At 41.8% G+C, this 12,557-nt stretch overlaps 1 protein-coding gene across 2 annotated transcripts in view; it reads left to right on the top strand.

The window, feature by feature from the left end:
• STX8 (syntaxin 8) overlaps nt 1-12,557 on the top strand; it is a 241,486-nt gene that overhangs the window by 11,689 nt on the left and 217,240 nt on the right. Inside the window, exons 3-4 of one of the 2 annotated variants that reach the window (XM_082860317.1) lie at nt 812-906; nt 9,816-9,926. The exons of the other annotated variant lie outside the window; for it this stretch is intronic. Coding sequence (XP_082716443.1) covers nt 812-906; nt 9,816-9,926 — 206 coding nt within the window. The remainder of the gene's footprint in view (nt 1-811; nt 907-9,815; nt 9,927-12,557) is intronic. 2 annotated transcript variants of the gene reach the window in all.

Genomic DNA, 12,557 nt, shown 5'->3' with positions numbered 1-12,557 from the left:
TGCTAATCTAAGGAGAGAGCCCCTGCTTCCACTGCAGTTGTATAATTGCTTCTTTTAACAAGGTAGCAAACTTGTGAGAGTGCCTTTTTAAACATATCTCCAATTATATCCGCGGTTGACTATGTTTACTTTACACGGGCGATTCTATTTTTCATATTTTTAAATTCCTAAGAGGCTTCCTCCCCACCTCTCCACCATCCTTTAAAAAGGCAGCACTTAGAGTCACAAACAAAACTTTACTCTGGGTTTGTAAATTGGAGAAAATTCACACCTCCTGGAAAAAGAGTCCCATGTGGTCAACACTCCTCTTGTATAAAAAGGACACCCTGCTATAAAACTTTTAAGGGGTTGTAAGTGTACCAGTGTGTTTAGGGAGGAGTGGCCGGGATGGCAGTGGGACTTGACGTCTTGTTCTTTGCAGCATGGTTGAGGGAACCGTGGGGCTTTTGCTGGTGAACAAAGACTGGGGACATGCAGTTTCCTGCGTGGCTCCGAGGTAGACCAATAGGATCCGAGGGTAGATGCTCAAGGGACAGAATTCAGCTGACTGTGAGGGCAAAGTGACAGTTTCCAGTCAATGTCAGGGTTCAGGTGTGGACCGGCTTACCAGCTGGTCAGGTCATAGGGCTGGGTGTGAGCATTAGGTGGGTGGCTGGCGCAGGTGACTGTTAAGATTCCGTACAGCCCTGAGGTTGTCGTTGCAGCCCTTCTTTGATTGAATCATAGTTTGTAAAGCAGCGTTTACATGATATTTTTAGGAGACCTCACACCTCTGGACTAGCATTCTCAGGCTGTGTTCTTTTCTTTTCAGCTTACCGTGACAATCAGAGCTTTGTTGCAGAAACTGAAGGAAAAGATCGCCCTTTTGAAGGACTTATTGCTAAGAGCTGTGTCAACACATCAGATGTATCCATGTAAACATTTCCACCTCTTGCTAGAGTGGGAGGACAAGCAGTCTTATTTTAAGAAAGGAAGGAATCTGGGCCACCCAGATTTTTCCACAGCTTGAGGAAGACCCGGTTTCCAAAATATTGCCTATAATCTCAATTTCTATTTTAAGCATCTGTTACATGTTTTACAGTGAATATGCTGGCGATGCAAGACACGCGGCAGGAGTTAACTTAGTTGGGTGTAACCTTAATAGTGCAGGAAGCTCATGCTTTCTGTCAGTGCTGTATTGACACCGAGCCCCATGTTGCTACCTGTCTAGACTGCCTTGAAGGTGGTCCAGCAGGAGAACTTCCATGACACCCTTGAGTTGTGATTCTGCTTCCGTAGTTCCCAGAGTTTTGAACGATTCGTTTTCTTTTCTGAGAAGCCAGTACCAGTAGAAACGATGCATTTTTCCCCCAATTATGTAGATTATTGAGATGTTACTTCTTTGCCTTGTTGTTCTAGAGGTCCAGACAGTACCCCTGTTTTGGGAGTTTTGTGGGGTAGGAAACACTTGCCTGAAGCAAGTTATGTCATCACCTCAGCCTCCCACCAACAATGTCGAGAATTAAAATATTTCTTTCTTTTTTTTTCCGGCCGCGCCATGCAGTGGCTTGTGGGATCTTAGTTCCCTAACCAGGGATCCGACCTGGGCCCCGGCAGTGAAAGTGTGGAGTCCTAACCATTAGACCACCAGAGAACTCCCCAAAATATTTTCTTTCTTTCTTTCTTTCTTTTCTTTTTTTTAAGAAATTCATAATCTGATCAATTTAGGAAAATACACTTGACCTGTTACATAAACTAATCCTTTAAATCCGAGTTTAAAACTGACCTCAAACTGGCCCTCTCTTACCTTTTTGTCTTTAGTTTGTACCAAACTTTGGTGTCTCGGGAAATGGTTGTTATTGCCCAATTTTAAACATGGGAAAATGTAGGAATATAGCTTTTTAGGTAAAACAATAGAAGATGTTTTAAAAAATATTTTTCTCCAAGTATCACCACTGTATGTCACCAGGGAGGGTGGTTTAGGTAGTTGCATGGTTTCCAGTGTGCACCTATTAAAACACTAAGGTTTTAAATATAAGTTTAATTTCAGTAAACAATTGGGCCCTTATTTTTGACACAGTTAGAATATTCTTATATGTTTAGTTTGTAACTTTACCCTCCATCTGGCATCATTTGTTACTGCACAGTCTATTATATAAGGAGTTTTTATTTTATCAAAATGCACAAGACTTAATATATAGACCTCAAGTTGGCAGAACTGTGTTCTCCACTTTCAGTACTAAGTACTTGGAATTCTGCACATGGGATCAAGGTGTGCAAACTCATTTTAATATTACCTAAATCACATGTATTAGAAACGTAGTTAAATATTGTTTCCCAGTGTAATATTAATAACTTTATTTGCTGATAGGTAACTGATTATTATTCATCTTATAATATTTATGTGCTAAACCTATAGGGCAAGAATATATAAATTAATAACTTTTACTTTTTTCTATTAATAATTTCTTCTAGTTATTAATTATGGGGTGTACCAAGCACGCCACAGTCATAATTGACTTTGTTTTTCTAAATGCTTGCAGTCTGACCATATTTTGAAATTTCATAGACTCTGGTTTTGTGGTGATCTCAGAATTTGCTGAATGAAACACCAGGCATTTGAAAACACCAGAGTTATTAAATACTCTGAAAATATGAAATATTTATGAAAATAGTTAAGGACCATCATGTGAATATTTTAGAATTTCCCAGGAGAAATCAAAAACTCGTCTGGAATATAACAGCTTTCTTTAAAATCTAATAATTTTTTTCAAATAATTGGGTCTATTTCTACTGCAACCAAAACTAGGGATGGAATTCAGATAATCCACCCCATGGGGGCGCTCATAAACCTCTGTATTTTCAGGGAGACCATTTCTTAGATAGAATGGAAAGGAGGCAGCTGAACCTTCTTTACAAAAGGGGTATTGAGGCCAAAACAAACTTGCACCTCAAGTCACTGATGAAGTTGGAAAGAAAGGACAGCATTCCAGCAGAGGAATTTTTTCACACCGAGGAGAAGAATATTTAAGAGCTTAAGTAACTTGCCCAGACCCCACTGCTAAGAAATGGAAAGCTAGGATTCCAATGCAGGGCTGTCTGAACCCAAAGCCACTTGTTTAAAAGCTGAATTCTACTTTAGTGATAGAATACAGTCCACTGTCACGTGGCCTGTCTTCAACTAGAGTTCCCTATTGCTTGGCATGTTGCTGTAATGCCAAGACAAATCTTGTTTATAATGCAAATCCTCAAGACCCTTCTTAATCATCAGAAAGATTAAACAGTCTTCACTGTGGTTTATTAGGTATACTTTATGATGTTGTAATTCTTAGAAAAATTTGTGTCCATAAATCGCCGGGAGAGTGACTTTTTAATCCTTTTTCTTGAGGCATAATTAATGTTGGGTGACTTTTTTAACGTGAATATTTGAAAGCCACATTTCCTTACTGTGTTGGGTAGTTGAGTTTATGGTACCTTACTTAATAAATTTATGCCTTTCTGCATTCGTGAAGTTTTCCAGAGAACACTAGGAGTTGCCAGAAAGATAAGTCCTATGAAAATGCCTTCCAAACAGTTAAATTCTGGGAGGTTAGGCCTAAGATGTTACTGCTCTTTCCTGAAAAAGTATTTTTCTCTGGCAAGAATAAATGTGAAATTAAAATGAAAGTGGCGTGCTTTCGAATTGGTTAACTTGCAATTCATAATTGAAAGTCCTGCAGCCAGAGAGTTGAAAATTGCTGAAATACATTAACTTCTGTTCACGGTGCTTCTTGGAGATGGGGATTGTAATGGCCTCACCAGCTGAGAAAAGGTGGGTTTACAGGAGGGCGCATAGGAAATTTCAGGTAATGCTAAAATTATTCTTAGAATTAGCTTTAAATGAAGCTTGTCTTTTTGTTGGGTTTTTCAAAGGCAACACTTCTGGTACTTTAAAAAGAATTTTAAAAAATCACTTTACAGAGGGGTTCAGTATCAAAAGGTATTTTGGTCTCTTGGGAGAAGTCCTGTAGAAATAGTAATAATTATTATTTTTTGGTCGTGCCATACATCTTGTGGCATCTTAGTTTCCTGACCAGGGATTGAACCCAGGCCCCCAGCAGTGAAAGCACCGAGTCCTAACCACTGGACAACCAGGGAATTCCCTAGAAATAATTTTTTTAAATCCATAAATAACTCTGCTCCACTTTGTATTTTTTGGGGGAAAAAAAGATGTGTAGACAGATAGGTAGATGGCAGGATAGATGCCCCAATCACCGTGTAACAAACCTGGATACGTGTAGGTGTGGAGAGGCTCACTGGATAGATTTTAGGGATAGCCCCTCGGGGCTCCAGTGGAGGTGAAGTGGTTCTAAAACACTGCACCTGGCCATGACAGTTTTCACTGGTGTCTGCTGTTGTGAGAAAAATAAGGACAAGATAATTTTTATTTCAGTAGAAATTTTCTGATTTATAGTCTGTTTACATGGTTCTCCCTAGTTTTGGGTATTAACATCTGCTTGCTTTTTCATCATGATAGTAAAAGTAGATGAGAGTTTTGTCTATTGTGGGTTTTGGAATGTCCATAGATGGCAAAATTGGTCTATATAAATACCCCCCATCACCATCCCCGCAGTTTGTTTGGAAATACTTCTGCTCCATGAAATCCAAAAGTCTGGGCACCGTTGGAATACTGGGAACAACATTGGCTTTGGAGCCAGACAGAACTGAGGTGGAAGACCAGCTCCATCACTTCCCCAAGGCCAGAGAGCAACGTAGCCTTTCTTGACCTTAGTTTCATTCATCTGTAGAGTAGGAATAATCATACTTGTTTTGCAGGTTGTTGTGAAAGTTGAAGAAAATATATTTAAAGCATCTCACAGGACAAGCCACCCCCATAATTGTGGGTGTTAAATAAAAGATAGTTATTAACCCTTTGTGGGCAAGTTACTTCTTTGTGCCTGTTTTCTCATTTGCGAAATAGGGATAATCAAAGTACACCCAGCTTATGGGATTGTTGGGAGGATTAAATTATATGCATAGAAGGTGTTTCACATAAAGTAAGCCCTCCTCGAGGATTAGCTGCTACTTACTATTTTATCATTGTTAAAATTACAGCCATCTTGGAGAATTTACAGGTAGTCCTTTTATGGAGTTTATAATCAAGTAAGAAGGGTATATCAAAGCACACAGATAGTGATAGTATTAAGATACTACTTGCAAAATATGATCGATCAGTGCTTTGAGGAAGATAAGGACCTGGTCAGGTACATAATAGATATTCAGCAGAGTTTGTTAACTTAAAAAAAAAAATAGTAAAATGAAAGGGATGAAGTGCTATGTGAGCCAGAAAAATCTTCTGGCCTCTGGGACCTTAAACTGTCTCTGTGCAGTCCTTCTTGCAGCAGTGGGAAGTAATTATGCTTCTCCAGAGCAATTAATTTGCACGTAAGACTTGCCTAAATTCTTAAGCCTTCTACCAAATAAGGAGAAACTCCAGGAGCTAGAGTGGGGGTGGGGCGTCCCCTGGGTCCAGCACCATCTTCAGCTCACTCCATCGTAGGTTGGAAGTGCTTCCCAGGTTATAGCAGAGAAACTGGGCTGAGGCACTTTGGTCATGGGTATTGGTGATACGAAATCAGGACCCAGTTTCATTTGCAGCGTTGCATTGCCATGAACTGGTTATAATTAATTACATGTAACATCAGCCTAGCCGATGAAAAAGTACTATGGTAGCTAGCTCTTCTGTTTCCTTATTTGTCTGTTCTCTGACCTTCTTCCTTGGTTATTCACCACGTTGGTGGAAGAGGAGGTCCCAGTTCTGGCCACTGACTGTGTGCCCTGTGTTCTACTTGTCCTTCCTTACCCTGTCGTTGCTTCCCCCAACTACCATGAGACCACATCCATGCAGTGTCACCACTGCCTAGATGATTCTTTGACCTCTCGTTAACAACAACTTCTGTATAGTAAGTGTGCTATGCAAAAGGGCTGTGCATCTATCCTCTTCAACCTCCTCTACCCTCCCCCCATCTCCTTATGCTCTGTTCTCTTAATAGGTTAAAATAAAAACAGAACAAAGAGGTAGAGTGAGTGTTCCTAACTGGACAGTTTTCCAGTTGTCCCGGATTTACAGGGAGTCTCTGGGAATATTCTGATAATATTACCAGTATTGTTATTAACAGGATGCTAAGAAGTGGCAAAGTTAAGTGAGCAGTACTGGGGGCCTCAGGGTGGAGGAGCCCCTGGAACGTTTGGTGGTCAAGCCCCACACGAGGTGGTAGGAAAGCCCTGACTTAGACTGGAAAGAGCTGGGCTCTAGCCCACTATTGTCATTACCAGCTGCCCAGAGCCCTGGTTTCCTGGTCAGAAGAACAAGAGACTTGGATATGCCTCTCCTAGCATCAGCTGTCTGTGATTCTGTTCTTCACTTATAAGCTTCAAAACATAATCACCAAGTTTTATTGCTCCTAAAATTGATGTTCTTTGTTAATTTATTCTCAACTAGTTTATATCTAATATCTGCTAAATTTAAAACTTGCCTTTATTGTTTTTATTTAAAAAGTACTTTCTACCTGTATAGTTCTTATTTTATTTTATTTTTTTGTGGTACGCGGGCCTCTCACTGCTGTGGCCTCTCCCGTTGCGGAGCACAGGCTCCGGACGCGCAGACTCAGCAGCCACGGCTCACGGACCCAGCCGCTCCGCGGCATGTGGGATCTTCCCAGACAGGGGCATGAACCCATGTCCCCTGCATCGGCAGGCGGACTCTCAACCACTGCGCCACCAGGGAAGCCCTATAGTTCTTATTTTTAACCAATGACTCTTCTCTCTCTTCCCCATCCCCATCCTATTCCAGCTCATTCTTTCATAGTTAATGTGTTAGTGGTTGGTACCTGCCATCACAGACTTTTCTAGGCATGAACAAATATATACACATGTAAATATAAAATGCTTTTGACTACAGAGGGATCATATTATACGTTTGGTTCTGAAATTTTTTGTTAATTAGCATTTGATAGAGTCAAACAATCCAACACAATATTGGATGGGAAGTAAGTCTCCCTTACACCCTGAATCCCCAGTTCCCTTTCCTTAGAGGCAACTCTTTCTGTATTCTTCCATAAATTTTAAGTGTATATACAAACATATATGTTTCTCTGATTTTTTTTTTTTTTTTTTTTTGCGGTACGCGGGCGTCTCACTGCTGTGGCCTCTCCCGTTGCGGAGCACAGGCTCCGGACGCGCAGGCTCAGCGGCCATGGCTCACGGGCCCAGCTGCTCCGCGGCACGTGGGATCTTCCCGGACCGGGGCACGAACCCGTGTCCCCTGCATTGGCAGGCGGACTCTCAACCACTGCGCCACCAGGGAAGCCCTAGATTTTTTTTTTTAATGTATGCAGTGGGAGCATACTATTCACTGTTTATTAGCTCTTTGCTGCTTCTTTTTGTTTAACACTATTTTGGAGATTATTCCATACCAAATAACTTATGTAGCACTTAGTAAGTGCTCAGAAATGTTAATTATCATTATCATCGATACATAAAGAGCTTTCCTCTTCTCTCTCTCTCTTTTTTTGGGGGCTGCAAAACATACCACTGTAGAGGTGTGCTACTTCCTTATTGACGGACCTTAGAATGTTTCCAGTATTTGGCTATTATAAATAATGCTGCAGTGAACATCTTTGTTCCTACATCTTTGTATAGACATGTGAATATATCTGTAGGAGAAATTCCTGTTGAAAGAATGTGCCTTTTAAATTTTGTTATGTATATAGAAGGCAATGTGGCAATTGGTTGAACCCATTTCCATTCCCACCAAGGATGTCTGAGAGTGCTTGGTTCCTTGCCCCTTTCCAGAACCGCCCTGTCGTAGTTTCTTACCTGATGGGTGAAAGTGATAGCATGGTTCAGTTTGCATTTCTTTTACTAATGTGAAACTGCATTTTTTTTCATTTGATTAGCATTATTGTTGTTTCTTTTTTCTATGCCCTGTTATATCCTTTGCGGTTTTAAAATTTGCCACTATTAATTTGTCACTTGTAATTTTACTTTGCAGATATTTAAAATTTTTATAGAGCCAGATTTAGTGTTTCCTTCATGGCCTCTGGGTTTTCATTCTTGACTAGAAAGATCTTTCTTACTCTAAGAGTATTAGAAAGTTCTCCAAAGTCATCTTCTAATGATATGTAATTTTACTTTTTATGTTTAAACCCTGAGCCAGTCAGATCTGTGCTTAGTTATAATATTGGATTATCGTTCAGCTTATGCTCGCTTGGATGGTTGGATAACTAAATCCCAACAAAACCACAGATTGCCAGAGTAGGTTGAGTGTAGAACAGAAGACAAGGCTAATCAGCATTGTGATATAGTTAATAGTTTTCCATGATTAAAATTCAGTTTTGTCCTGTATAATTCATGACATAGGTTCTGTCTCTCCCCACCCCCAGGAGCGTTTTTTTAGATAGAAGAGGCTTCTGCTTTATTGACAATTTGCCACTGATTCGAAACACATTGATATTTATTCTTGGTGTTGCATTGATCAGAAGGCTAATATTTGGCCCTTTTATTAGTACAGAGGAAGGACTTAAGCTCACTGTTTCTTAGTTACAGTTGTTACTTCACGGTTTCCAAGATGGGTTCTTAATGTCTGTAGTCAAGCAGGAAACGGAAAAGTGATGGTAGTCATTTTTCTCAGGAAAGCGTGGCATTCTGGAATGTTGAGAGAATGTATCCATTATTATTTTTTAAGTAGTCAAAGTCACTAACACTCCTTAGTTACATTGGTTTGGGGGGGATTTATGATTTTTCTAACTAATATCTGCTACTGGGGAACATTTTTGATGGGTTTATTTGCTTTTTTTGCTAGCTGGCCAGCTTTTTCTATTCAAAATGATCAACAAAAGTAGATTCACTGGGCCGTGGTTTTCCCACCCAGGGAAACTTACTTGATTCTGCCAAGTTCTCAAACTTCTGGGGCCTAAATGCAGGGTTTAATATCCCCTCTTGAAAGGACAAGTATCTATAAATCCAGAAATCCAAAGTAGTGATCTCACTTTTACTGGAACCAGGAAAACTGTGGCCATGGATCGTGCCGGAGGAGGTGTGAGAGATGATCTGGGTGCCACATGAAGAAACAAATTCAAAAAGGTGAAGTAATTGGTTCAGGATCGTAGGTAAGGATCAAAATAGGACTAGCTGGCCTTTGGACTCCTAGTCAAGAGTGCTTAGTAGATTAACACATTAAATATGATTATTTCTTTGTAATTCTGTTGAGAATTAAAGCTCATGCAATGTATTTAATGAGCCGATGGTGACAGCTTTTTAGAGCAAATCTGTTGCATGAAGTAGCCCTTTACAAAATATATTCCAGGTGTGTTAGTAGGTGTTCATTAACATGGAAGAAAGGGGGCAACATAGAAAACTTTTCTTTCTCTTTTTCCTTTTTTAGAAGAGTGTCTTAGGGTATCAGTGTCTAAAAAAAACGCTTGACCACCGTGACCTAAAACTCAAAGCCTGATGACTCCCTGAGTCACATTGCCCTGTTGAGAGGAAGGACATTTCAGGGGTGGCCGCTGGGAGGAAAATCGTGTTTACCAACTGTGTTTCTCAGTGAAGGATCTCGTGTGGCGGATCTGTGTCAGTGTTTGTTAAGTCCCTCTGTGATGGTTCTGTCCAGGTCCTTTACTGGAAGGATCAGTGAAGTCTGAGGTTAGAGCAGGAGGAGAAGGTTGGTTCAGGCCTCTTCTGGGTAGGATTGATCAGAGCCTATAACAGTCCTTTCTGACTTGGAGAGCTCACTTAACTTAATAGGTCAAATGAGGTAATTCACCTGCTCTTGGACCTTAACGAGATGCCTGCAGAACACAGCTCGAAGGAGACCGAAGACAAAACCTTTTGGATGATCTTGTAACTCGAGAGAGACTACTTCTGACATCCTTTAAGAACGAGGGTGCAGAACCAGATCTCATCAGGTACGATGTTTTCCTTTACAGGGTTTATGTGGTGGGTGAAATTTATTTGCAGAGATTACAGCTATTTCCTGAATGGCTTAATTTCTTTTTTTAAAATTTCTTTAACTAGTAAATTATAGTCTGTTTATTTATAGTGTTTGTCATTTTCTATGCAATGTAGTTTTCATTAAATTTCTAGATTTAGTAAACCAGATATGTTCAGCTGAATCCCATCTTGGAGGAAGGCTATTTAGGTAAAATACAAAGTCAGAAAATGTCTTTTCATTCTTTAGGTTGAGCTTTCTGCTATGTTAGCTGCCTTTTAAACTCTAGAAGTCATGTTCTTATCTGTGTTGGAAAATGATTTTTTAAAGATTTTTTTGATGTGGACCATTTTTAAAGTCTTTATTGAATTTGTTACAATATTGCTTCTGTTTTATGTTTTGGTTTTTTGGCCACGGGGCATGTGGGATCTTAGCTCCCCAACTAGGGATCGAACGAACCGGCACCTCCTGCTTTGGAAGGCGACGTCCTAACCACTGGGCCGCCAGGGAAGTCCCTGAAAATGATTTTTTTAAATTGACTTGTTATAAAAATGTGTCCTAAAGGTTGTAGTCCATGGCTCATGGAATTAGAGGCGTGGGGCCGTTGGATTCTTCTCTCTGTTCTTTGCTGGAGAGTAATTCACACTCTACAGAGTTGTCGGCTGCTCTGTACCGGGCTCTGCAGAGAAGCGGTCCGGCCTTCCCAGCTGAGGTTAATGAAGTATAAATTGTGACATCTTTAAAACTGGCCTCCCCCCGGCTTCTAGAACTCTCTTAACGTCATTGTGGGAACCATCACAGATGAGATGAGGATAAAACCCTCCTCTCCCCGCCTTCCGCACGAGAGGTGATGATGCCTTCATTGTGGGGCGGCAGCTTGTTCCTGGTTAGGAGTCACACTGCTTCCTAGGGGCGGTGTTTTTTTTTTAAGAGGTTTTAACGAGGCTCAGCCTCAGACAATTAAATCCAGGGGCGTGGAGGGCGTGGTCCTAGAGGGGCCCCAGGTGATTCTGATCTGCAGCCAGACTTGAAAAACCACAGCCCAAGGGCGAGCCGAAGAGGATGAAGCGGCTGCCGGTGGGTCCTAGCTTTCTCTGGAGCGTGGGATCCAAGGTTTGTGGAAAGAAACGTTGAAATTTGGGAAGCTAGATGAAACGTTGGAGCTGCTCGTTTGGAGAAATAAAAGCCAGGAGTTAGGGAAGGAGGAGCTGTGTCCTGGGCAGGGTTTGTAAACGGACGCCGAAGCCTCTGGTGAGCTGGCTGATTCATCGTGGTGCCGGACTCTGCTCGGGCGGATGCAGGAGTGAAGTGGGAGGGTGAAGGTGGTGATTCAGAGCTGGTGAAAAAGAACCGGTGAGCAAGGGGATCCAGGGCGAGGAGAGAGTGTCCTCTATCAGGGCGGGTCTTCACATCGAAGTCCAGAAATGTAGTAAAGGTAGCGTGGGGCGGGAGAAGCAAATTTCATAGGGGAGGAGGGGCCAAGTAGAGGTGATGGTTGGAGGAGGAGAAGACACGGACATCCTTCTCTGTCGTGGAGGTGGCCGTTCTGATGACTAGTGACGGTGACTGTTGGGTGAGAGCCTCCTGTGTGTCAGGCTCTGCTTCTCTTCATTGTCGTTTAATGTTGAAGGGGCCCACTTGGGCCTTAGGTCTTTTTTCCCCCAGGTTTTAAAACTTGAATATTAAAAAAAATTGTGCATTCTAATAACTAAAATCATTTGAACAACAACAAAAAATGGCACCCTGATTAAACTGCATTTTACAGCCCACAGGACACCTTGAGACCAGCTTACTCTTTATTCTAGATTTCACTGCCGTCCCACCCAGCCTCCTCCTTCACCAACATGCAGGTTCTTTTCCTTTCCTGCCAGCCAGACAGGTGGATGGGAGAGGCGGGCGCGGCCTTCGTTGTCAGTAGTTTTCCATTCTTCGATGTGAAAAGGGGCAGCACAGTCATTTAAACTTGATCCGACCTCTTTGCATCTTACAAAGTTAAACAGCTACAAGAAGTAAGATAAGGTAGTGCTTGTGGAATGTACAGTGCATGTTGGCGGCGCGCGCCTCCTTAGGGCACGCCTGCTTGCTTCTCCTGTTCAGTCGCTTCTTTTGAAGGCAGTGGATTTTTCTCTTTTGTTTCTGTTTTCTTCAATCTCGACTTACCGACTTTCTCAATCTCAGCCCTATCGGGTTTGTCCGGCGTGGCTGCAGAGGAAGAGGAGCGAGTTACCAGCGAGCGAGGTCCGGCCTGCGCAGTGGTCGCCGCTGAGTCTGGGCCTTAGGTCTTCCTGGAGGGTATGGTTGATTTTTGGTCCCCCCCCCCCTCACTTGGGTCGACGAAAAATAATAATAGAAGAGTCTTATTGGAGCCAAACTGAGGACTAGCCTGGAAGCCTGCTTCCCAGATCACTCTAAGAAATAGCTCCAGAGAAGCAGGGTTTTTAGCACAGTTTTATATCTTGTCAGAACAAAGTACGTTAAACAAGTCAGGGATACATTTCTTCAAGGTTTCAGAAAAACAGGCCAGGATGTATACGTACAGCAGGTACAGGATGGACTTGGCACCTGGGAAGTGAATCTTATCAAAGGAGGATTAACGTTGGCGTCCCAG

Source organism: Leucopleurus acutus, assembly GCF_964270905.1.
Source record: "Leucopleurus acutus genome assembly, chromosome: 19".
In the NCBI taxonomy this organism is placed as follows: Eukaryota; Metazoa; Chordata; class Mammalia; order Artiodactyla; family Delphinidae; genus Leucopleurus; species Leucopleurus acutus.
Note: the sequence above shows the minus strand (reverse complement) of the source record. Positions and strands in the feature narration are given on the sequence as shown.